The sequence below is a fragment of the Schistocerca nitens genome, chromosome 9 (genome assembly GCF_023898315.1).
Source record: "Schistocerca nitens isolate TAMUIC-IGC-003100 chromosome 9, iqSchNite1.1, whole genome shotgun sequence".
NCBI classification, from domain to species: Eukaryota; Metazoa; Arthropoda; class Insecta; order Orthoptera; family Acrididae; genus Schistocerca; species Schistocerca nitens.
The window spans coordinates 414029075-414056685 of record NC_064622.1 but is presented as its reverse complement, the minus strand read 5'-3'; the positions used below and the strand labels follow the sequence as shown (position 1 = coordinate 414056685).

At 44.1% G+C, this 27611-nt stretch overlaps 1 protein-coding gene across 2 annotated transcripts in view; it reads right to left on the bottom strand.

Annotated features, from left to right (window-relative positions):
* Positions 1 to 27352, bottom strand: part of LOC126203003 (glycoprotein-N-acetylgalactosamine 3-beta-galactosyltransferase 1-like) — a 184420-nt gene extending 157068 nt beyond the window's left edge. For both annotated transcript variants that reach the window (XM_049937201.1, XM_049937203.1), the window contains exon 1: positions 27236 to 27352. In XM_049937201.1, the coding sequence (XP_049793158.1) occupies positions 27236 to 27251 (16 nt within the window). In that variant the 5' untranslated portion in view covers positions 27252 to 27352. The remainder of the gene's footprint in view (positions 1 to 27235) is intronic.
* Between the last annotated feature and the right edge of the window lie 259 nt (positions 27353 to 27611).

Genomic DNA, 27611 nt, shown 5'->3' with positions numbered 1-27611 from the left:
GCAAAAGTGGTTGCTTCTGCTGGGTAAGTAATCGCCGTCCCATTCTTTGATATTCGTGGAATGGTTTATCAACATGTTGTACCTGCACACACATCAGTAACTGGACAATACTACAGGGATGTCATGAATCAGTGCAAGTCCATAACAGGCGCAAAAGACCCCATTTCCTTTAAGCAGGCTAGATGCTGCACCACGATAATGCGCGGCCGTATATTGCCAATGTTGTTGCTGAATATCTTGCAAAAATCAAAGTGAAGTGAATCCCTCATCCACCCTATACTCCGTATTTAGCCCCATGTGACTTTTCTATTCCTTAACATGAAGAAACGCCTTCGTGGGAGGCATCACAAATCATCAGAATCAGTGGTGAAGGCTGCGGAGGTGATTTTGAAGGACCTCTCAAAAAAATGGTTTCCAGCACGTATTTGAAAATTGGCAGAAAAGCTGGGACAAGTGTATCGCATTCATGGGAGATTACTTTGAGAAGGACCATCATCATGAGGATGAGTAAAGGTATGTTGTAAAAAAAATTATGATCATTCCTTATTGAACAGCTCTCTTAGATCGCCGCTGCGGACCGGAGGGCCAAGTCAGTCAGTCATCCAGTGAGTCACCGAGTCGAGTCATCAGTCGCAGGCCCAATCAGGGCCTCAGTCTCAGGCAGCACACAGCGACCAGAGTAGTGTACATAGCGGACTTCTACTTCACCAGCAGTGAGGCTAATGTGGACTATTACGGAGAGCTCGTACCACAACACCCTGACTATCTTGCTTCCTGTTTATGTTAATAAGGAACCCTGCTAATACATGCGTGCAGTTGTGTTGTAGAAAGATACTGACCAGCAAATAACATCCTCTCTTTACTTCCCATATCATCAGTTAACAAGTCCGCATGTTTAATTTCATTATTCATTGTGTCATGAGCTTCATTTTTCAGCATTTCTAGCATGGAACACGCAACAAATTGATGTACCGATCCGCCACTGGCGAGATTTTGTCACTAATTTACAATGTCCAGTCTTATGCGTTATATCAGCGTAACCTGCCGTCATTCAGAAAAGAAGTCTGTCACACAGCACAAAGTGAAAACCGAATCGCAATTTGGAAATTACATTACTGAAATACTGGGACAATCTTCGGTCTGTTAACGGGATTCTAAAATATATGAGTTGGCGGAGATGGAAGCCAACTTACAGTTGGATTGGCATACGGTATAGCGTGATTCTCCACCGCCAATCTATCGTTTCCATTCACCAAACGTTCGGTGGCGTCGCTCTTTATGCCACCGCAAGCGTCGCTTTGTACCGATTACATAAATGTGTGGCTCATGAGAAGCTGCTCGACCAACGCAACCCATTCTTTTTAACTCCCTAGTTGATGTGATATCTGAACTGCTAGTAGCTCTTTGGAACTACAGTGTGATTCCTTCCGCTGATTTCGTGGGATTTTATACACCTTCCGCGATGCTCGACGGTCCCTGCCCGGTAGTATATGAGGTCTGCCTAGTCTTTGTTTAGTTGTAGATGTTCCCTCGTGTTTCCACTTTACAGTATCTGTCCCCAGTACCTGAGTTATCAGCGCGAAAGAATGTCAATCCTAAGGGCCCGTGTTCGATTCCCGGCTGGGTCGGAGATTTTCTCCGCTCAGGGACTGGGTGTAGTGATGTCCTAATCATCATCATTTCATCCCCATCGACGCGCAATTCGCCGAAGTGGTGTCATATCGAAAGACTTGTAACCGGCGAACGGTCTACCCGACGGGAGGCCCTAGTCACACGACATATATATCTACTTTACAGTCACATCAAATGGTTCAAATGGCTCTGAGCACTATGGGACTTAACATCTATGGTCATCAGTCCCCTAGAACTTAGAACTACTTAAACCTAACTAACCTAAGGACAGCACACAACACCCAGCCATCACGAGGCAGAGAAAATCCCTGACCCCGCCGGGAATCGAACCCGGGAACCCGGGCGTGGGAAGCGAGAACGCTACCGCACGACCACGAGATGCGGGCTTTACAGTCACATCAACAGCTAACGTGTGCAGATTTAGAAGGGTTCAAATGTCCCTGATAAATTCGCTACTCAAGTGACATCCTGTGACTATTCCAGAGCTGGACTGACTGAGCCTTCTGCTCTTACTGTTTCTTTCGGCTGAGTAGCGAATTATCGACAACACAATACTCTATCTCCTTATATAAGCCCTACTGGCGATTCCGGCTCTCCTGATATCTAGTGGTCAATTCTGCGGACAGAGGTGTGGGGATATTTTTGAAAAAATAATATATCAGGTGGCAGGAGTAGTAGAGGGCATATATAAGGAAGATGAACTTGAAAGCAATATTATAGAAAATGACGCAGATAATGACATCCGAGATATGATACTGCGAGAAGAATTTGACAAAGCTCTGAAAGATCTAAGTCGAAACAATGCCCCGGGAGTAACGACATTCCGTCAGAACTACTGATAGCCTTAGGAGAGCCAGCCATGACACGACTACTCTTCCATCTTGTGTGCAAGATGTATGAGACAGGCGAAATACCCTTGTACTTCGATAAGAATGTGGTAATTCCATTTCCACAGGAAGTTGCTGACAGGTAACGAACTATCAGTTTAATGAGTCATGGTTGCAAGATATCACGAATTCTTTACAGAAGAATGGATAAACTGTAAGAAGCCGACCTCGGGAATGATCAATTTCGATTCCAGAGAAATGCACAAACACGCGAGGGAATACTAACCCTACGACTTACCTTAGCGGACAGGTTAAGAAAAGGTAAACCTACATTTATAGCAATCGTAGATGACGGGAAAGCTTTTGAAAATGTTGGCTGGAATACTCTTTGAAATTCTGAAGGTAGCAAGGGTAAAATACAGGCAGCGAAAGGCTATTTACAACTTGTACAGAAACCAGACGGCAGTAATACGAGTCGAGGGGCATGAAACGGAAACACGGAAACAGTGGTTGAGAAGGGAGTTAAACAGGATTGCAGCATATCCCCGATGTTATTCAATCTGTATGTTGAATAACCAAAAAGCAAACTAAAGAAAAATTTGGAGTAGGAACTAAAATTCAGGAAGAAATAAAAGCTTTGTGTTTTGGCAAGGAAATTGTAATCCTGACAGAGACAAAAATGGTTCAAATGGCTCTGGGCACTATGGGACTTAGCTTCTGAGGTCGTCAGTCCCCTAGAATTTAGAACCACTTAAACCTAACTAACCTAAGGACATCACACACATCCATTCCCGCGGCAGGATTCGAACCTGCAACCGTAGCGGTAGCGCAGTTCTAGACTGTAGCACCTAGAACCGCTCGGCCACCCCGGCCGGCCTGTCAGAGACAAAAATGGTTCAAATGGCTCTGAGCACTATGGGACTCAACATCTTAGGTCATAAGTCCCCTAGAACTTAGAACTACTTAAACCTAACTAACCTAAGGACATCACACACACCCATGCCCGAGGCAGGATTCGAACCTGCGACCGTAGCAGTCCCGCGGTTCCGGACTGCAGCGCCAGAACCGCACGGCCACCGCGGCCGGCCTGTCAGAGACAGCAAAGGACTTTGAAGAACAGTTGAACGAAATAGACAGTATTTTGAGAAGAGGATATAATATGAACATGAACAAAAACAAAACAAGGATAACGGAATGTAGCCGAATTAAATCAGGTGTTGCTCAGGGAATCAGATTAGGAAACGAGACAAAAGTGTTGGATGAGTTCGGGCAGCAAAATAACAAATGATGGCCGAAGTAGAGAGGGTATAAAATGTAGACTGGCAATGGCAAGAAAACCAGTTATGAAGAAGACAATTCTATTTACACCGAATGTAAAATGTTCAAATGTGCGTGAATCCCTAGAGACCAAACCGCTGAGGTCATCGGTCCCTAGATTTACTCACTACTTAAACTAGCTAAAACTAAGTTACGTTAAGAACAACACACACTCCCATGCCTGAGGGAGGACTCAAACCTCCGACGGGAAGGGTCGCGCAATCCGTGCATGGCGCCTCAAACCGCGCGGCACATCGAATATACGAGGTGCGGCTAGAAAAAAACCGGACTGATGCTGGAAAAAACATTTATTTAAAATTATTTACAATTTCATGTTATCTCCTTCAATGTACTCTCCTCGGTCTCTACACCGCTCCATACGAATTTTCCACTGTTCATAGCAATGCTGCAGATCATTTTCGGTAAGTCCATACATTACTTCCGTCGCTTTTTCTTTTACTGCTTCAACAGTCTCAAATCTAGTTCCTTTCAAAGCTGACTTGACTTTAGGGAAAAGAAAAAAGTCACAGGGGGCCAAATCAGGTGAGTAGGGTGGATGATCTAAGATGGGAATGTTGTGTTTTGCCAAAAACGTCTTCACTGACAACGCACTGTGAGCTGGGGCATTGTCTTGGTGAAGGATCCATGACTTTTCTCCACAAATCGTTCCGTTTTCTCCGTACTCGCTCACGTAGGGTAGCCAGGACGCTAATGTAGTAATGCTGATTCACTGTTTGTCCCTCTGGTACCCAATCAATGTGCACAATCCCTTTGATGTCAAAAAAAACAATCATTGCCTTGAATTTCGATTTTGACATTCGTGCTTTTTTTGTCGTGGAGAACCAGGAGTTTTCCAATGCATCGATTGGCGTTTAGTTTCGGGATCGTAAGTAAAAAACCACGATTCATCGCAAGTAATAACATTTTATAAGAAGGTGGGATTACTTTCAATGTTTTCCAGGATGTCAGAACAAATCATTCTTCGGCGTTCCTTCTGTTCAATTGTGAGACACTTTGGAACCATTTTTGAACACACTTTGTTCATGTTGAAACTTTCATGAACAATCTGCCTAACACTTTCCTTGTCAACTCCTGTTAACTCAGACACTGCTCTGATTGTTAAACGGCGATCTTGTCGAACAAGTTTACCAATTTTTTCAATGTTTGCATCAGTTTTTGCTGACAATGGTCTGCCAGTGCGAGTGTCATCACTGGTGTCTTCGCGGCCATCTTTAAATCGTTTAAACCACTCAAACACTTGTGTTCGCGATAAACAATCATCGCCGTACACTTGTTGTAACATTACAAACGTTTCACTTGCAGATTTTCCTAGTTTGAAACAAAATTTGATGTTAACACGCTGTTCTTTCTGTACACTCAACATTTTCCGACGCACAGACAAAACGTCAACTACTTAAAACAGACGCCACGGGCAGACTGAGTGCAGGAGGCAGATGAAACTCGAGCAGTAGGCGGAGCGAGAGTCACGTGACAGGCCACGCGACTTTCAGCCTTATTGCATTCGTTTTATTGTTTCACCAGTACTAGTCCGGTTTTTTCTAGCCACACCTCGTAGATTTACGTGTTAGGAAGACTTTTCTGAAGGTATTTGTCTTGAGTGTAGTCATGTATGGAAGTGAAACATGGATGATAAACAGTTTAGATAAAAAAAAGAATATGAGCTTTCGAAATGTGGCGCTACAGAAAAATACTGACGATTAGATGGGTCGATCATGTAACTAATGAGAAAGTTCTGAACAGAACTGAGGAGACAAGAGATTTGTGGCACAACTTTACCAAAAGAAGAGCTCGGTCGATAGGACACATTCTGAGACATCAAGGAATCAACAATTTTGTATTTGAGCGGAGTGTGGGGAGTAAAAATCTTAGAGGGAGACCAAGAGACGAATACACTAAGTAGATTCAGAAAGTTGTAGATTACAGTAGATATTTGGAGACGATGAGGCTCTCACAGGATGGCGTAGCATGGAGAGCTACATCAAACCTGTCTTCGGACTGAAGACGACGATAACAACAACAGTATACCGGGTGTCTCTCCGGTGAGTCGTCAGGCGAATTTTCTGTGGTATTTCGGCAGATCTATGTAATTTCGTTTCTGTAACGTGTACAAACAAAATGATTTTTAAATCTTTATTTTACGTGTCCATTCTATAGAGCGGTCCAAAAGTAGTCTAGTGCTTTATTCGATATTCATTAACAGAAACAGCACAACACGAAGAATAATCAGTAACCCAGCAGTGAAATCAACGCCCTGACCCATGGTGACTGCTACCGCCACATGGAAGCGCTGCGTAGCCACTGCTGGAGTACTGTTAATTCTTCGTGATTTTCTGTCCTTGTTAACACACATCGGTAAAATGAGTATCGCATTATGATTTTGGAGCGCTCTGTCGAATGGGAACGTAAAATTCTACATAAAATCATTTCGTTTGTAACGAGAAGCAAACCGACGCTTTCCATCGACGGGGCGAGTGTCGCAGAAAAGACGCGGTGAGCAGTATCTGTTTGGCACTGACCAGCTACAAGTTGCAAAAACGAAATTCCAAATATCTGCCGAAACACCAGAGAAAATGCGCCTGGCGACACAGAACCATGTATAGAAGGGCGTTAGTGTTAGCCTCTTCTGCTGGTATGGCTGGTCAGTAGTCTTTGTCTTGCTTTAAAATTTTCGGGTTCAGTTGCAGCTAGAAGAAGGCGAAAATCGTCTATAGCAGACGATGGCTGCAGTTGCAAATCATTATTCAGATTCAAACCACCATTTGTTTCACACCTGCGCAAAAACTCAGACACTTAAATTTTTTGGTGTCTACGCCGGTTTGCTTCGACTACCAACAGATAAACCAAGTCGTACGTTTCTGTTCTCTATCGCGCTATGTAAGTTAAACAACTTTGCCGCGACAACGTTAGCGCGAAAAAAGTAAATACACAGCGAATGCTTCGATGTTCACCCCCTCGGTTTAACTCTGTTCGCTCAGTGTAAATGCTTGTTCCCAGATACAAGGTAGTGACTGTGCGCGCTGATGTGTACCGTGCGCATTGTTTCGGAATGGTCTTTCGCTAGTGTTCAGTTAGGGCTCAAGGAGGAGTTACGATAGAATGGTTGCGCCAAATAACATTATTGCAGAGCGAACGCTCACGCTATGCCCAAAGTCTTACGGGACTTGGTAGATTAATCTGCCACGAATAACGCGTATGACGGGCAAACATCTATTAGGCGCACTACGAATGTAGTGGTGTGGACATGTTGGGAATATGGGTCTCACGGGGAGCGTGCAAGGGATACGTCCCTGCAGGCGCACTATCCTCTGTGCCCTCGGTGGCTCAGATGGACGCGGACCTTGATATCGGGCATGGACTATTGGCATTATCTACTAGAACAACACGAAATCATCAGACGCCACTCTAAATATAAAACGCATTTTGCGAACTTTCTAGGCAGCATGTTTCATAACCCCCCGAAGCGGTGGGGAGTCCCAGGTTTACGTTGTTTCGAGGGATAGGATGTTACTCCCAGTGAAGTGACGAGGATGTCACTTCGGCCCTATATTTATTTCCCTTCTTTTTTATATATGATTTTTCTTTTGGGACATTAAAATTAAACGAATAAATAAAATATTATTGTTACTAAAAAAAATTACAATGTCAATGTTTCCTTCCTGCTGCCTCTCCCTTATCCTGTCAGGAGACGGGGACACCGTGGCCAGGCCTCCAAGCACGACCCCTGCCCATTCTGCCCCCTGACCTACTTAAAAAAAAAAAAAAAGATGGATAGAGCGTCTGCCATGTAAGCAGGAGATCCCGGGTTCGAGTCCCGGTCGGGGCACACATTTTCAACATGTCCCCAATGAAGTATATCAACGCCTAATTGCAGCCAGGGTGTCCATTTAATTATCATTTCATTATTGCAGAGACTAAAGTACGAATAAAGTGTGTTAACTGTAACAACTGAAAAAACGGAGCTACAGTTCTACACTACGGTAGTTTATTATGACAGTTAAAAATCATGAACATAATGTGGATGCAATCCAAACCTGCAGGCTGCACTGTTTTGTTTGACCACGAACGGCACCTGTGCAATGTCCTCAATACGTTGCAAGTCTCACCCGTCGTCAGAACGATCTCCTGTGTAGCTGGAACTGCACTACGTCGTAGCTAAGCGAATTCGAATGTGGGAAAATTGTTAGTGCTAGGATGGTGGCTGCTTCTGTACGCAAGGAAGCCGAAGTTTTTGGTGTTTCAACAGGCACCGTATCCAATGGTTATACCGCATCCACGGAAAGCAGAAAAACATTATCCGGTAAGTCATATCGCGGACGCAAGTGTGCGTTGTGTGACCATAACAGACGGTCACTGAAGAGGATTGTGAAGAAAAAAAGAGGCAGAGGTCACTGAAAAACTGAGTGTCACACTGGCGAAGCCTGTCAACACCAAAACACGAAGGAAGCTCCAGAAGCTGGAGAACTGCAGGGCGTGCTGGAATTTCAAAACCACTCATCAGTGATTTAAATGTCCCAAACAGAAAGACATGGTTCCGAAACCAAAAAAACCTGAGTTATGGAGCAACAGCATATCATCATTTGGACGGATGAGTCTTGTTTCACACTGTTTCCAACTTCTAGCATCGTTTATGTCCTAGAGTGAAACACGTCGAGGGTTCGGTGGTAATTTGGGCAGCCATATTGTATTCCGTGAGCCCCGTGGTTACTCTAAGGTCGCGTTACTACTAACGATTATGTGACCATTTTGGCTTATCAGGTCATCCACCCCAAGGTACAGCGTAGTGATGGTGTATTCCAACACAAGGCCCTTGTTCACAAAGCTCTCATCGTCCAGCATTGGTTTTGTGAACATGAGGATGCATTTGTGTGTCTTCCCTTGCCTCTACAGTCACCAAACCAATATTATTGAGCCCTTGTGGCGTACTTTGGAGAGAAGTGTCCGTGATCGCTGTCCACCTCCGCCATCGTTACCTGAACTTGCCACTATTTTGCTACTTTGCAGGAATAAAGATATAAGATTCTCTTTAAAACCCCACACGACCTCTATTTATCTATTTCGAGGCGACTGAAAGCTGTTTCGAATGCCAGAGGTTTTCCTATATCGTATTAGGCATGGTAATGTGTTGTGTTTCCATATTCTTGTCCATCCCTGTCGGAAATTCTCGTTACAAACTTCTAGGACTTGTAGAGAGGAGCGAGTAGATAACATTTTGAATTGGAACCCATATCAGTAAATGTACCGTTTCCGTGCTAAAGCCATCTCATAACATGTTGGTAACGCAACCACTTTTACAAGTAATTGATTAGGTGTGACCAAGCACATCACTTTTTTTTACAATCCCACTCGTTAATAACCAAGGGTATTGCTCGTGTGTTCGTTTACGGGTTCTCTTCAACGTGAAGCATTACGACCTCTCAATTCGGGCGTGCGTCATCTCCTTTGAGCACCAGTCACGCCTACTGACGGAGATGGCACCAGTTCTCGAAGCGAAAAGGGTGTGCGATGGAGTCGGGCGTTGTGGAGAACGATCTTGATAAAGGCGACGAGAAACTCTTTCATTAATGTGAGCTTCACCATTCAAAAGGACCATGTCGTCGTAATCTGCAAGCTAGTATAATAATAATAATGGCGTGTGACGAGGGCCTCCCATCGGGTAGACCGCTCGCCTGGTGCAAGTCTTTCGATTTGACGCCACTTCGGCGACTTGCGCGTCGATGGGGATGAAACGATGATGATTAGGACAACGCAACACCCAGTCCCTGAGCGGAGAAAATCTCCGACCCACTGCAAGCTAGTATTCAACCATGTTGCTCTAACACTCACAGACACGTGATTGAGGTTCGAATTAGGTCAGAGGGGGTAGGATAGACGTCAAATGACATGAGCCAGTCCGACGTAACCACCCCCCCCCCCCACCAGGATTACCCTGTTTCATACCTATCTAGAAAACATGTTTTCAAACGGCTGTACACAGTACGTTTCCTATTCAAAATATTATGGACTGACTCCACTACGCGCCTGAGACGTTCGTAAAGGAAATTCCCGAACACCCTATATAATATTTCGCCGCCTCTAGCTCCGTGGTCAGTGCGGTTGATTCATGCATGGGACAAGGGTTCGACTATCGATACTGCCACAGAAGACTGGTATGAGCTGCAGTCAGCCAACTGAGGAGCTACTCGACCGATTAGTGACGATTCCAAGGTCAAGAGACCCGACAACGACCGGGAAACGACCGGGAAACGAGCTGTTCTGACTACGTGCTCTCCGTACCGCATCGGATGACTGAATTGGCAGAGGATGACATGGCGGTCGGCCGGAGCACTCTGGCTCATCTAAGGCCAGAACGGGGAACTTCGTCTATAGTATGTAAAATGACGGGACGTAATTGTTTCATGTATTGGCCAAGTGAACTTGGGTCCCGGCCAAGGTGACAGCACTTTACCCTAGGAAGCCAATTTGACGCCGTTATTATTATTATGCGGAGTGAATGTCCTTTCCGCACAGACGTATAGCATGAGTTTCTGGCAGGTACCGTCATTAGCTCCTGTTTCCTTCATGTTATTTGGAAACTGTAAGAAATTTCGCCTCATATAAACTATCATTAGGAAAACACCTACCATGTCTGGAGACATACATCCGTTGTCAAAATGGAACCGGTAGACATTGATGTATTCACCGCTTTTACCTCAAAACAGAGATATTCAACAGTCTACACGACAAGTGAGTCCGAAATTCTTTTACTTATTCCTTCGTTTGGCTCTGCTTGTAGCCCCTGTTGGACCTTGCTCATTATTACTTTCATAACGTTTTTGTACTAGGGACATCTGGCGCTCTCCGAATAGAAACTATCAGTCACAACGGGCTTCATTAAGCTTGATTACCGTTGGTGGTTGCGTCAGTTTGTGATCTTCATTCCACCATGGAACACGCACTAAGTCATTTAGAGAACATGGGACATTAGATCTTGAAAGTAATTTTTGTGATAGCAGCTCATTGTTTCTGTTATTAATTCGCCTGCCATTCATTTACTTTTTTAGTATTAAGAATTCTGAGTTTAGTAGTACGGTTCTTATAAATCTTATAAAGTTTTGTACAAAAAGTATTAAGCAGAAATACACCTGGGGATGTACCTGCATGGTACGAAACCGGTTTTACCACTCTGAGCAACTGCAATAAAACAGCTAACGCAGCAAATTGAATTTTACCCACGTTTCAACGCCTCGATGTATTTTAATCTGAGTGTTCCTTTCAGTATGTGTAATTATTTTAGCTGTGGCTGCCGTACTTATTGTTCGCATACACTCATGAACCGCAGCATTAAGGCCACTGTCCACCGCGTGGATAAGGAGAGTTTTTTCTTATGTCTTTAGGGCGCAAAACTGCTACGGTTATTAGCGCCCGGTCTGTGGCTTAGGGGATAAGGAGAGTGTACGAGGAGCAAAGGCGAATTGGGGATCACGCTAGCGATGATACGAGCCGCATTTGGCGAAATGCACTAACATGGGCGGCTTCGACAAAAGGAACATTTCTGTGGTCCGGCAACTGGGAAGGAGCATCTCGAAAAGGGAACAGTTGGTAGGCCCCGCCACCGCGTGCTACCTTTGGGAGCATCCATGGAAAAAGGGTAAAGAACGGGGAAGTAGGCGGCAAGATGTTAGACGTCAACGCAACTCTAAATTAGTAGACGATATTCTGTTCTCGATATAATGCGGGAGGTCACTTCAGAGTCTGGTTCCTACTGAAAAAAGGACGGGAAAGCGGTGCGTGATGGAGTGGGATAGAAGGGAATTTGTTCTGACGGAAACGAATGTTGTTCAGACAAGAGCGTTCAGGTCGAGGAGAGATAGGAGGGACTGTGTACATTGATAAGACGGGAGAGAGGACCGAGTATATGGAAATTACTGCGCCTGTCTGCACGTAGCCAGCATAGCTGTGTATTTGATGGTGAAATATGATTCAATAGACGAACTTAACAGGTATATCGTACACTGACTTCCATCATTAGTTCCAAGCGCCGTGAACCTGCCTGAGAAAGATCTTGCGGGATAACATCGCCGTAATCAATAGCTGGAAGCAAAAGTGTTTGTGTAACATGTAAGCTTTCGCGGGCGGAAATGTCACAATTAATACAGTATTCCGAGCTATTATCTCGTGGACAGAGGTGTTTTCCATTAAAACCCACCGTTTCGTCCCCATCTGCGGAGGACATTTTCTAGGGGCATCGTAGCTTCTTTGAATAACCGATTCACACTTTGGTTCGCTGCTGACTGCAGCAAAATTCTGTTTACGCACGCTCCCACGCAGTGGCGTCAGGTCATATGCGTTGCATACCAGGGGCCAAGTGGCAGTTGTCGGTTGCCGTCGTCATTATCATATTATCACCCCGTGGTGGAAGTCTGGTACACATCTTCATCAGCACCAGGAACCAGATATTCTGTGTCACACTATCTTACTTCCTGTTTAACAGTCTCTATGGCCTCTCTCTGTACACGTTCCATGTAGTTGTAGAAAGGTATACGTGGATACTAAAAAAAAAAAAAAAAAGAGCGGCCCAAAACGACAAGAGCACAAGGGCAACTGCGGGAGAGGAGAGGTTGACAGCTGTTGTGGAACATGTTTTGCAGCCAGGAGACCACCACATTCATTTTCATAGGACACAAGTACTGGCAGCTACAAGCGGATACCATAAGAGGCTATACAGAAGGACCATAGAGAGCTTTAAACAACCCAGGGATTTCAACAGAAAAGATGAGGGTGTGAAACTAAATGACATCTTGATCCTGGAGCTGAAGATTATGTATACGAGTCTTCCAGGAGGAGGAGGAGGAGATTAGTGTAACGTCCCGTCGACAAAGAGATCATTAGATACGGAACACAAGCTCTGAGTAGGGACCAGCGCAGAAAGAAATCGTGCACTTTATCAAAGGAACCATCCCGCCATTTCCCTTAAGCGATTCAGGGAAATCTAGGAAAACCTAAATCTGGACGGCCGGATGCGGGTTTCAACCGTCGTCCTCTCGAGTGCAAGTCCAGTGTGCTACTCACTGCGCTACATCGCTTTGTACGAGTCTTCCAGCATGGGATGATACCAACAGTGAACGACGGCAGATGTAGCGAGCCATGGTGTGGATCGGACACTCACAGAAGCTACGATCCCCCTTGAAAATATACTGCCCAGATGGGAGAGAAACGAGTTTTAATGTAAAATCCATCCGACCTCGGCATAATAGCCCGGAATATTTTTATTAATTGTGCAACTTTCTTCCTAAAGTCTAAAGGAAAGAGCTCTTTACACTTTCGTTGATTATGGAGAGAGCTTATGTCTTCTCTTACATAACACATACGTGCACAGCCCACTTCAGTTTTTCCTTTATTGTTACTCCTAGGCCCTTTGACAGGGTAGTAAAATTTATTTTTGCCCTTTTTTTGGTCATCAGTCTACTGACTGGTTTGATGCGGCCCGCCACGAATTCCTTTCCTGTGCTAACCTCTTCATCTCAGAGTAGCACTTGCAACCTACGTCCTCAATTATTTGCTTGACGTATTCCAATCTGTCTTCCTCTACAGTTTTTGCCCTCTACAGCTCCCTCTAGTACCATGGAAGTCATTCCCTCATGTCTTAGCAGATGTCCCATCATCCTGTCCCTTCTCCTTATCAGTGTTTTCCACATATTCCTTTCCTCTCCGATTCTGCATAGAACCACCTCATTCCTTATCAGTCCACCTAATTTTCAACATTCGTCTATAGCACCACATCTCAAATGCTTCGATTCTCTTCTGTTCCGGTTTTCCCACAGTCCGTGTTTCACTACCATACAATGCTGTACTCCAGACGTACATCCTCAGAAATTTATTCCTCAAATTAAGGCCGGTATTTGATATTAGTAGACTTCTCTTGGCCAGAAATGCCTTTTTTGCCATAGCGAGTCTGCTTTTGATGTCCTCCTTGCTCCGTCCGTCATTGGTTATTTTACTGCCTAGGTAGCAGAATTCCTTAACTTCATTGAATTCGTGACCATCAATCCCGCTGTTCTCATTTCTACTACTTCTAATTACCTTCGTCTTTCTCCGATTTACTCTCAAACCATACTGTGTACTCATTAGACCGTTCATTCCGTTCAGCAGATCATTTAATTCTTCTTCACTTTCACTCAGGATAGCAATGTCATCAGCGAATCGTATCATTGATATCCTTTCACCTTGTATTTTAATTCCACTCCTGAACCTTTCTTTTATTTCCATCATTGCTACCTCGATGTACAGATTGAAGAGTAGGGGCGAAAGGCTACAGCCTTGTCTTACACCCTTCTTAATACGAGCACTTCGTTCTTGATCGTCCACTCTTATTATTCCCTCTTGGTTGTTGTACATATTGTATATGACCCGTCTCTCCCTATAGCTTACCCCTACTTTTTTCAGAATCTCTAACAGCTTGCACCATTTTATATTGTCGAACGCTTTTTCCAGGTCGACAAATCCTATGAAAGTGTCTTGATTTTTCTTTAGCCTTGCTTCCATTATTAGCCGTAACGTCAGAATTGCCTCTCTCGTCCCTTTACTTTTCCTAAAGCCAAACTGATCGTCACCTAGCGCATTCTCAATTTTCTTTTCCATTCTTCTGTATACTATTCTTGTAAGCAGCTTCGATGCATGAGCTGTTACGCTGATTGTGCGATAATTCTCGCACTTGTCAGCTCTTGCCGTCTTCGGAATTGTGTGGATGATGCTTTTCCGAAAGTCAGATGGTATGTCGCCAGACTCATATTCTACACACCAACGTGAATAGTCGTTTTGTTGCCACTTCCCCCAATGATTTTAGAAATTCTGATGGAATGTTATCTATCCCTTCTGCCTTATTTGACCGTAAGTCCTTCAAAGCTCTTTTAAATTCCGATTCTAATACTGGATCCCCTATCTCTTCTAAATCGACTCCTGTTTCTTCTTCTATCACATCAGACAAATCTTCACCCTCATATTCTTTCCACGTATCTGCTTTCTCCTCTGCATTTGACAGTGGAATTCCCATTGCACTCTTAATGTTACCACCGTTGCTTTTAATGTCACCAAAAGTTGTTTCGACTTTCCTGTATGCTGACTCTGTCCTTCCGACAATCATATCTGTTTCGATTTCTATCATAGGATACGAATTTCCTAGTAATATAGGCAAGATTCCTATTACTGGCTTCTATGCGTTGTTGTGGGGTCACTGCTGCATGAAATGTTACGCAATAGCCGAGTACAATGCAGTACGAAAGCCGCATGCCGGATCGCCTCTGTCCATCACACACTATTCTCGTCCGCCTACAACAACGACTGCCAGAGACAGGTACGTTTGCAGCTAGGAACATTTACTGCAGAGCTCCAGGGACGTACACCAGGGTTTGTGACATGTATGTATGAAAGCGTACGTGACAGTTGGGCGGACCCTGTAACATTTTTCCACACAAGAAACTTAGCATTTGCCGTCACCCTGCCACCCCCCACCCCCACCCCCGCCACATTTTAGCTCACATACGTGTCAACCGTGTCAGTTTTCGCTACGCGCTGTGTACAAATGTCGCGCGCTTTGCCCCCCCCCCCCCCCCCCCCAGCTTGGCGACCACAGTGACGGCTTGTGTCACTTGGGCGTTAAATCGGCTCTGCGTGACAATTACGAGGTGTGATTAAAAACGCGGTCAATGCATTTTTTTAGTAGCAACTGCTGATGCTTCAAATGTTTGATGTAATTTGTCCGAAAGCCTGGTCTATCGAGACAGGCAGTTTGGTAAGCTGGAACACGTTCTGACTTGTTGCCCTGCGTCCAGAGACATCAGAGGGGTTGTGTTTACCTGCCTGTCGTGCACCATGGATTTCGAACAACGCGTTAACCTTAGTTCTGTTTCCAGTTGCAAAAAGTACTGAAGCTCACGAAATATTGAGATTGGTGTATGACGATAATGCTGTAACTCTGAAGACTTCAGTGGTACGAACGATTTAAAATCGGAAATAAGTCTGTAGAAGAACAACGTTCGGGACGTCCATTAACTTCCAAAATACACTCCTGGAAATGGAAAAAAGAACACATTGACACCGGTGTGTCAGACCCACCATACTTGCTCCGGACACTGCGAGAGGGCTGTACAAGCAATGATCACACGCACGGCACAGCGGACACACCAGGAACCGCGGTGTTGGCCGTCGAATGGCGCTAGCTGCGCAGCATTTGTGCACCGCCGCCGTCACTGTCAGCCAGTTTGCCGTGGCATACGGAGCTCCATCGCAGTCTTTAACACTGGTAGCATGCCGCGACAGCGTGGACGTGAACCGTATGTGCATTTGACGGACTTTGAGCGAGGGCGTATAGTGGACATGCGGGAGGCCGGGTGGACGTACCGCCGAATTGCTCAACACGTGGGGCGTGAGGTCTCCACAGTACATCGATGTTGTCGCCAGTGGTCGGCGGAAGGTGCACGTGCCCGTCGACCTGGGACCGGACCGCAGCGACGCACGGATGCACGCCAAGACCGTAGGATCCTACGCTGTGCCGTAGGGGACCGCAACGCCACTTCCCAGCAAATTAGGAACACTGTTGCTCCTGGGGTATCGGCGAGGACCATTCGCAACCGTCTCCATGAAGCTGGGCTACGGTCCCGCACACCGTTAGGCCGTCTTCCGCTCACGCCCCAACATCGTGCAGCCCGCCTCCAGTGGTGTCGCGACAGGCGTGAATGGAGGGACGAATGGAGACGTGTCGTCTTCAGCGATGAGAGTCGCTTCTGCCTTGGTGCCAATGATGGTCGTATGCGTGTTTGGCGCCGTGCAGGTGAGCGCCACAATCAGGACTGCATACGACCGAGGCACACAGGGCCAACACCCGGCATCATGGTGTGGGGAGCGATCTCCTACACTGGCGGTACACCACTGGTGATCGTCGAGGGGACACTGAATAGTGCACGGTACATCCAAACCGTCATCGAACCCATCGTTCTACCATTCCTAGACCGGCAAGGGAACTTGCTGTTCCAACAGGACAATGCACGTCCGCATGTATCCCGTGCCACCCAACGTGCTCTAGAAGGTGTAAGTCAACTACCCTGGCCAGCAAGATCTCCGGATCTGTCCCCCATTGAGCATGTTTGGGACTGGATGAAGCGTCGTCTCACGCGGTCTGCACGTCCAGCACGAACGCTGGTCCAACTGAGGCGCCAGGTGGAAATGGCATGGCAAGCCGTTCCACAGGACTACATCCAGCATCTCTACGATCGTCTCCATGGGAGAATAGCAGCCTGCATTGCTGCGAAAGGTGGATATACACTGTACTAGTGCCGACATTGTGCATGCTCTGTTGCCTGTGTCTATGTGCCTGTGGTTCTGTCAGTGTGATCATGTGATGTATCTGACCCCAGGAATGTGTCAATAAAGTTTCCCCTTCCTGGGACAATGAATTCACGGTGTTCTTATTTCAATTTCCAGGAGTGTAGAAGAAAACGTGCAAAAAGCGGCAAAAATAGTTCATTCAAACATTCGAGAGCTTATCGAAGAACTTAGCATTTCGTACGGGTACGTGCTAAACATTAACCGATAATTTGCTGATGAGACAGGTGAGTGCAAAATTTGTTCAGTCTTTTGAGTGATTAACAGAAGGGAAATCGTGTGTCAGTCTACACGCAGTCAAAGGATCGTCTTCAGATTCTCACTTCATGTCCAGAACTATAACTGGAGATGAAACTTAGATCTTTGGGTATGGCAGACGAAAATTCAGAGTTTCCAATGGGAAACCAGTGAATCTCCTCGCTCTAAAAAGCCACTTTAGTCAAAATCGAATACCATGGCATACTCATTTTTCCGATACCGGTGGCGTAGTGTGATCAGAGTTCGTTCCAGGGAAACAACTGTAAACGCCGAATTTCACAAGGGCGTGCAGCAACGTTTGCGAAACGATGTACGAAGAAAAACCTGAAAAGTGGTTCACTGGTTACCTTCTTCATGTCAACGCGCCGTGCCACGCCGCGCTTTTGATTCGCGAGTTTTTGGCCGGAAAAGGGTTTTTGTATTATCACATCCGCCTTACCACATTTTGCACCATGCGACTTCTGGCTCTTCCCAAAAATTAAAACCGTGCTTAAAGAAAAACGTTTTGGCACTATTCCTGACACAGAGTCACGACAGAGCAGATGAACGCCCTTCCAAAAAAGCCTTCCAGAAATGCTTCCACTCATGGATTCAATGTTGCGATAAGAGCATTGCTCGTCAAGGATAGTACATTGAAGGAGATTAAATCAAATTCCATGTAAGCTTATTACTTTGTGTCTAATAAAATTATTCAGTGTCTTTTTGATCACACCTCAAACCTAGTGCAACGGACAGTCATCAGGTATAGCAACTCGTGTACAATACGTGAGTCGCTAAAACGAGTACGGTATAAGGCTCCCGTCACAGTGGCACCGATATCGGTGGATTCCGCGAAAACGGACATCGGCCGAAAAAGGCCGATCTTTTCAAACCAGTACGCCACTAGGCGCACAGCGACAGTGTAGTCGATCTCATCTTCCGAATGTACAGACTTTGAAATTAAGATCAGTTTTCTTCGGTCAAATCGATTTGCGTTCTCACACAAGGATTATGGGCTATGAGAAACTGCTAGGTTTAGTCCAAAAAGGAGAATGTTGTGGCATCCTGAGAATGAAAACTATCACAATCGGGATATTGTTCGGAATCTGTGGACTGAAATCTCAATTTTATTGGATAACATAAGCACGCAAAATCTATTAGAAACTCAAAAATAATCTGTCGAGTCAGAAAAGTGGCGTATCTTCTGCTTATACTGTCGTTACTGTTATGAACTTTTCGGGGAGGTGGTTGTGGTAGATGGTGGGTATTAGCTGTCTACAAATTATTATTACTGCTTACTGGCGTTTTTATGCCAACAGGGTGATGAATATGTTATATGAGGTTTGCAAATATGGTGTATGTGGTCTTCAAAGTATCTTATTCTAAACTTTATGCTTGTCTTCGACAGTCATTAAAGGTTAATTGACGTATGCCTGTGCAACTCCAAATAAATACAGCGAAACATTGTATCCTTGCTTCTCAAGATCACAACGAATCATCTTGCGTATGTGAGAGAACGTTTCTCTCTTCATATCATATAATCGTAAAACTGGTCTGGTAATCCCTCTAACTGAGGACAGAGTGTACAGTACTTGCCATGTTCTATGCGAGACAGATACAGCTCATTCACAAGCATTAGGCGTCTTTTTAACAACAAAACTCGCAATGTATCACTCATCTCCAAGTACATGAGCGTAATGGTATCCATCCCACCCTAGGAGATTCAAATCTGTCTTACTTCATGCACAGAATAGATTCTAACCTAACCTAACCACCTTGTTGTTGTTGTTGTGGTCTTCAGTCCTGAGACTGGTTTGATGCAGCCCTCCATGCTACTCTATCCTGTGCAAGCTTTTTCATCTCCCAGTACCTACTGCAACCTACATCCTTCTGAATCTGCTTAGTGTATTCATCTCTTGGTCTCCCTCTACGATTATTACCCTCCACGCTGCCCTCCAATACTAAATTGGTGATCCCTTGATGCCTCAGAACATGTCCTACCAACCGATCCCTTCTTCTGGTCAAGTTGTGCCACAAACTTCTCTTTTCCCCAATCCTATTCAATACTTCCTCATTAGTTATGTGATCTACCCATCTAATCTTCAGCATTCTTCTGTAGCACCACATTTCGAAAGCTTCTATTCTCTTCTTGTCTAAACTATTTATCATCCATGTTTCACTTCCATACATGGCTACACTCCATACAAATACTTTCAGAAACGACTTCCTGACATTTAAATCTATACTCAATGTTAACAAATTTCTCTTCTTCAGAAACGCTTTCCTTGCCCTTGCCAGTCTACATTTTATATCCCCTCTACTTCGACCATCAGCAGTTGTTTTGCTCCCCAAAAAGCAAAAACTCCTTTACTACTTTAAGTGTCTCATTTCCTAATCTAATTCCCTCAGCATCACCCGACTTAATTAGACTACATTCCATTATCCTTGTTTTGCTTTTGTTGATGTTCATCTTATATTCTCCTTTCAAGACACTGTCCATTCCATTCAACTGCTCTTCCAAGTCCTTTGCTGTCTCTGACAGAATTACAATGTCATCGGCGAACCTCAAAGTTTTTATTTCTTCTCCATGAATTTTAATACCTACTCCGAATTTTTCTTTTGATTCCTTTACTGCTTGCTCAATATACAGATTGAACAACATCGGGGAGAGGCTACAACCATGTCTTACTCCCTTCCCAACCACTGCTTCCCTTTCATGCCCCTCGACTCTTATAACTGCCATCTGGTTTCTGTACAAATTGTAAATAGCCTTTCGCTCCCTGTATTTTACCCCTGCCACCTTTAGAATTTGGAAGAGAGTATTCCAGTCAACATTGTCAAAAGCTTTCTCTAAGTCTACAAATGCTAGAAACGTAGGTTTGCCTTTCCTTAATCTTTCTTCTAAGATAAGTCGTAAGGTCAGTATTGCCTCACGTGTTCCAGTGTTTCTACGGAATCCAAACTGATCTTCCCCGAGGTTGGCTTCTACTAGTTTTTCCGTTCGTCTGTAAAGAATTCGTGTTAGTATTTTGCAGCTGTGACTTATTAAACTGATAGTTCGGTAATTTTCACATCTGTCAACACCTGCTTTCTTTGGGATTGGAATTATTATATTCTTCTTGAAGTCTGAGGATATTTCGCCTGTTTCATACATCTTGATCACCAGATGGTAGAGTTTTGTCAGGACTGGCTCTCCCAAGGCTGTCAGTAGTTCCAATGGAATGTTGTCTACTCCGGGGGCCTTGTTTCGACTCAGGTCTTTCAGTGCTCTGTCAAACTCTTCACGCAGTATCATATCTCCCATTTCATCTTCATCTACATCCTCTTCCATTTCCATAAAATTGTCCTCAAGTACATCGCCCTTGTATAGACCCTCTATATACTCCTTCCACCTTTCTGCTTTCCCTTCTTTGCTTAGAACTGGGTTTCCATCTGAGCTCTTGATATTCATACAAGTCGTTCTCTTATCTCCAAAGGTCTCTTTAATTTTCCTGTAGGCAGTATCTATCTTACCCCTCGTGAGATAGGCCTTTACATCCTTACATTTGTCCTCTAGCCATCCCTGCTTAGCCATTTTGCACTTCCTGTCGATCTCATTTTTGAGACGTTTGTATTCCTTTTTGCCTGCTTCATTTACTGCATTTTTATATTTTCTCCTTTCATCAATTAAATTCAATATTTCTTCTGTTACCCAAGGGTTTCTACTAGCCCTCGTCTTTTTACTTATTTGATCCTTTGCTGCCTTTACTATTACATCCTCAAAGCTTCCCATTTTTCTGCTACTGTATTTCTTTCCCCCATTCCTGTCAATTGTTCCCTTATGCTCTCCTTGAAACTCTCTACAACCTCTGGTTCTTTCAGTTTATCCAGGTCCCATCTCCTTAAATTCTCACCTTTTTGCAGTTTCTTCAGTTTTAATCTACAGCTCATAACCAATAGATTGTGGTCAGAGTCCACATCTGCCCCTGGAAATGTCTTACAATTTAAAACCTGGTTCCTAAATCTCTGTCTTACCATTATATAATCTATCTGATACCTTTTAGTATCTCCAGGGTTCTTCCATGTATACAACCTTCTTTCATGATTCTTAAACCAAGTGTTAGCTATGATTATGTTGTGCTCTGTGCAAAATTCTACCAGGCGGCTTCCTCTTTCATTTCTTAGCCCCAATCCATATTCACCTACTATGTTTCCTTCTCTCCCTTTTCCTACACTCGAATTCCAGTCACCCATGACTATTAAATTTTCGTCTCCCTTCACAATGTGAATAATTTCTTTTATTTCATCATACATTTCTTCAATTTCTTCGTCATCTGCAGAGCTAGTTGGCATTTTTTGATATTTTTGCATTTACTCCACCAAAACTGACTGAGGAGATCGGACGCGCTGTAACAAAGTTGTCGGCCGATGTTATCGGGCGACCACTCTGGCAACTGTTGTCGGTGCTCTTGTGAACGCAGCCTAACTGGTGCTCGGCTGAAATCGATCGATTTGGTTGACTGATCTGTAGCGCAGTCCGAGGTCTAGGACAGGCTAAAAGTTGATAATCTGGTTGCGAGTTGACGCCAACGGTTCTTAATGCCAAACTGACCTGTACGGAGCACAGAGTTTTCATTCGCTCCATATTTAATCGGTCGATATCAGACGAAAGCCGGTTGCACAGTCTACCATTTTACTTGCTCGTGTGCAACACACGGGTTAGAGATGACTGCCTGCGCTATGTGCGTACCGTGTGGCGAGAGTAAACTTATTTTACATCCAAATGATACATTTTTCGACATACATTTCCTAGCATGGGTTCCGTATCATAGCTTTATTTATTGTCTCTTCTACAATCCCTAGAAGCTTCTAATAGGAATTGTCAAACAACCTGGATAATGAACAAAGCTGTTACATTGGAACAACTGTAGTCGGAAGTACAGTTCTATTTCATCCAGAGTACGAAACTTAGGTTGCTAATAAAAAATGTCTTACACACTTCAGCACAAGTAACTGGTTCGGCATCAGAAAACTCTTCTTGGACATCATGGTTGTGGAGAGAAGCAGCGATTAGTATGATTAATCAATAATTCAAGAACAGTCTTAATCGCATTTATTATTGTTACAATACCGCCACCTGGTTTCAGCCCGACCTAGGGGTCATCTCCTGGGCGTTTACACCATTGGTCGGCTGCTGGTGGTGTCACTCCTGTCTACATAACGGCAGGAAACTATGCATACCACCAACAGTCGACCAATGGTGTAAACGCCCAGAAGATGACCCCTAGCTCGGGCTGAAACCGGTTGGCGGTATTGTAACAATAATAAATGCGATTAAGACTGTTCTTGAATTATTGATCAGAAATCGCTGCCAGTCAGTGGGAGAGAGGAGAGAAGATTGAACAGTTTTCAGAAAGCAGCGGCGGGCTGACAGTAATACAACATTGGAAGCTACGCGGCTGAGTGGTGTCGTAATATACAGTTGGGGCTTCCGCTGAGATTTCTTTCAGTTCAGAGGTCGCCAAACTGTCTTTGACCGTTTGCCATTCTTTCCGTTCTGGGTAGGCCTCTTGCCTTTCAAATACTGATTTTTTTACAAATTCGTCAACTTCAAACGTTTTTCTTGGCGGCTGATGCAGTGCTGCTCACTTCCAATGGCTTAATTGTAAAATTGTACAGTGAAAACTTGAAAAGAAGTTGTCAAGCTTTATAGATTTATTGCTTCAACGACACACAATGCAAATGTAGTAACACTAGTACCTAAATACGAAGTGTGTGAGAAAAGTAATGAGACATTTTTTTATCTATATGAGTTTCTATTTTCTGAGACAATTTTTTCCCCTTCGACAACTATACACCGGCGTAGCCGTCGTCTCCAGTCGTGGTAGTAGCGCTGAAAGACAACTGGTGTGGCCTTTAACATGTCGGTAGCATTCCTTTTAATGTTCTCCAGAGTCCCCAAAAGGACATTATTCGATTTCGGGAAAAGAATGAATTCACAAGGAATCAGATCAGGTTAATGAAAGGGGGGAGGGGGGGGGGGGGGGGCAGCTGGCAGCTGTGGAACAACAGGTATGCCGGAATGCCTTTTGAAGTCAGAAATTCCGTGATGGAAGTGGTCTTGTGCAGCATCCACTTTGCCTGAGCCTTTCAAGGACATCGTTGTAAAACACTTGGTTGATATTGTTAAACTTCAGTCTAATCACACAAGAGAACGCATACATTCGAAGTTTTCGTCGATTTTTCAAGTCTAAGGTCTCCCTGAGAGGTTCATCTTTGGCATGTCCTCTGCCTTCCAGAAATGATTTGTGCCAGCGAAAAACTTGTGGTCTTGATAACGATTATTCCACATAGGCCTGTTTCAACTTTTCAAAGATCACACTCATGGATTCCCCAAGTTTAACACATAACCTGATATAACGTCACTAAATTCCGCTGTTCCATATTCGTAATACACAAAAAACCCAACTTCAGTGATGGTGCTCTCAAGAATCACGTGATCGCTGTACGAAGCTGAATTGTGGACTGAGCATCTGGAAAGGATGATCACACAGGTCTACACACGTAGAACACAGCGTTGCCAGATCGCTCACAGCGTTGTCAATCTCATTTTTTTCACACGCTTTATAAATGCTTTTCATGGGATGGATGAATCTGATGCTTCATTAGGAAATGTTCAATACTTGGCTTCGCTTTTGTTAGGTTTCACCTTAAATCTCCACAGTCAGTGATTTCCAATTATTTGTTTGTTTACGTGTTCATTTTTAAGCGGTTTGGCAACTTTATCAAAAACCCTTCTCAGATGATCCTCCAGCGTCATTGCTTAATTTGTTGCATAAAAGGCATATAGGTAATCATTTATCTAACAGTGATAGAATGCAGCCAAACTTCCACTATATAGCGCTGTAATATCTAATTTTTTGATTTGATTTGCTCATGTTTAAAATCAGTTACCTGTGGACAAAAATTGAGCTGTTTAGGTAAATATGGCAAGACACAGCATAAAAATTGAGCCGTTTAGTAATTGTGGTAAGATATAGCAATCAAAATCAACCCTCTCAACCCAACTAATGATCGGCAAGTCTCTACGCAGTCTACGGAAATACATAAAGAAAATTTGATAAAAAAATTTACTTGTCTTGGTACCAATCATCACATTTACTCCGTTTAACTTTTAAGATTCATAATTATAGCCAGTTTACAAAGAGATGAACGAGGCCTCCCTACTTGCGAGTTGGTAGAAGATGCAAAGTGATTGTTGTGCCGTGTGTTGTCGCAAATTAATACATCTCTTGAGTGACGAAGCGGTTCCTACCCCATTACGGGTAATGCCAGATGCTCTTTCCAGTCCTCTGAGGACGGCAAAGGGCGTGGAGATAGAAAAATAACATCGGTGAACGTTACGAGCGGGAGAGAAAAAATAGTTGTTCCATCCTCTTAGCTGATGAGACGAACAGTAACTTACACAGGAGCCCCATGATAAGAATTCGGAATTTTGGTTGTAACCTGCATTTAATGCAATCCCTTTCATTTTTTCTCGTTGGCATAGACCCCTTGCAGGTGAGAGACGACCCATGTGGCTGGATATACACACACTTTGAAAATCGCTGCTTAGTTCATTAGTTGATCTTGAGTTCCTGCCGCGCCGCATTCTTAATTACCGCAATCAACGCCTTCAGAAACTCATTCATGTATTCCACTGTTTTCTTAAGTGAATACGCGTTACATTTTCCATTGTTACTAACATCCAAAAGTTGAGATGTTTGAGTCATGCCACTTCTCAAAAATCCGCATATCCCGCTGCATTCGGGACAATTGGTAACACCGGGTAGGATCAGCCTGAGTTGGAACACTAAACTTCTGGATATCTTCGTTTAAGAAACGATACAATGTTTCAGTTTTCAGATTTGGGTGATTCAGATTACTTTATTTAGAGCGCATACTGTTACTGAAAATGATGAATTTTCAGTTCCCTGTAATGTCCATAGCTCATGGTCTAGTCGGCACGGTTACTCAGCGTGTTCGGCCAGCGTACTGATTAAACCTTTTTGTAACAAGTTTTCATCGATAGAATTTAAAAGATGTCACGCGACATCCGCACAGAATCACTGGCTAACGGAGCAAAAGAGGCGACAAAAAAGTCTTAATCATCGCTGCCTCCAGATCTGGGGCCATGGGTTCAATTCCCGGCCGTGCCGCAGATTTCTTTCGCTCGGGAACTTGCTGTTTGTGTTATTTCATATAGTCTTCAGCGACGCGCAAATCGCCGAATTGGCGCCATACACTAGCACCATGCGGGCGAAACTTCTAGAGTGGGTCTCCCGGCCAATAATTCCATATGATCATTTCATTTTAATTTCCTACAATGAAAATGAAGCTGGAAGACAACCGCGTATGTGAAGCACGGCAAGCTCCTGCAAGACTTTTCTCCGACAATGCTATTGTTCATAGTGAGGCCCGTGGCAAAAGGCAGGAAGATCCACGGAGGGTGTGTTGCTGTGATTTTCAGCTGTCATCACTTTTGTAAATAACTACTCTCGAGTGAGCAACGATTACGGATGAAGAGAACGTAATGTGAAACGCTGCCTATTCCCATCAAATAAAGCCTTCACTCGAACTGTTTTCCAACACGGAAATACGCAGCAAGCAATAACATTATGCTGCTTCGCGCGCTTTTATATTTTCACAGCAAATCGACACATTTATATCGTATAGTACGTTCGACTAGGATATGAAATTTGTCGTAGGATAATCCCTGATCAGTTCTTATCCCTTAAAATAATTTGGTCTTTGACTATAGAACACTCATCATTCGAGAAGTGAGTTCCGTTGGTAACTCGAGGAAAAAATTGTCTCGATTTTTTTTTCTCTCAACTGTCAGGTTATTGCATTGGTTGACAATACACGCCATTTGAATTTAATAAAGAGCTATGTAATAGTGATGACGCATACAAAAATTAACATTGAATGAAAAAAAATTTCCCACGTCATTTGTGATATTTATTGGACAAACAGGGAAAGAAAAGTGTTTTCCTTACCAAGGGTTTTATAACTCTCGAAAAAGCTATACTGTGAAAATAATCACGAATTTTCAGTGTGAGTGATTTCATCGCAATACCTCAAGATCACTTTTCATCTATTTAATTGCACCTTACCTACCCGTTTGTTATTTTCACCTCTTTCTACAACTCGCTACTGTATGGGTTTCCGTGATTACCTAAACGAACTTCCCGTTTGCTAATTGTTACAGGCGTTAACGTCCCATAGAGAGGGCATACAAGATCTGTAGACAACAGAAACAAGCATGTTAGACTCAAATAAGAAGTACGTACTTGCAGGAAAAATAAACGCCGTGTCTGGTAATGCTCTTATTTTTCGTCTTTACTCTTTTCTACGAATATGTCTTATGCGCTATACATACTGCGTTGTAATGACAAAAACTGAAGCAGACTAAAAGCAGGAGATACACACGTAGAAATAAAAGTAATATAACCTTATACGTGACAGCTTGACTAGTACACAGAAATATAAGTGTATTATAGACGTAGTAACAATTTCGTCGAATAAACGATTTACCCACAATATTTACAACTCTAAGCTCATCTTCAGATAACGGTATGGAGTAGTTTATGCAACCGTCAGATGATGGGCCGAGCCAATAAACTACTTAACGGATAAACTGTGACTGATTGAAGTGTTGTTTTAAATACAACAACGTACCCCGGATAAGCCAGCTTCGGTAGTCCGTGCGCCCACGAACACAGACATTGCGTATTTTAGACCGGGCCCTGGTGTGCGTCAGGGAAGAAAGCCGGCTATGTAAATGTACTGATTTACAAAGAGGGCGCCGAGCCGGTTGTACTGACCTGTAGCTAGTCTCATAGCTGTTGACGATGACAGTTCTGTTGGAGGAATGACCGCCACTTAGCACGTTAAGTTACATCACTTCTCTTTACGAAAGCCGCTGGCTTACTGAGGCGGCGCGGTGACGCGAGGCCTTGAGCGCTTCCCAGCCAATAACCGTCTCTGCAAGGCTTGTGACTTGGAGAGGGGGAAAGCGCAGTGGTGGGGGGGTAGCGTCTGCGCGCCACCTTGCCAGTTCACGAAAAAGCGGGTACCGCGACGCGCGACATAGGGATGCAGTCTCTTTGTAGATCGCACACGTGTGGACAAATAGTGATCGGCAGCAGATCACTGACCGCAATGAAATACGAGACAATCTGAGGGCTGGCATGCGATGTG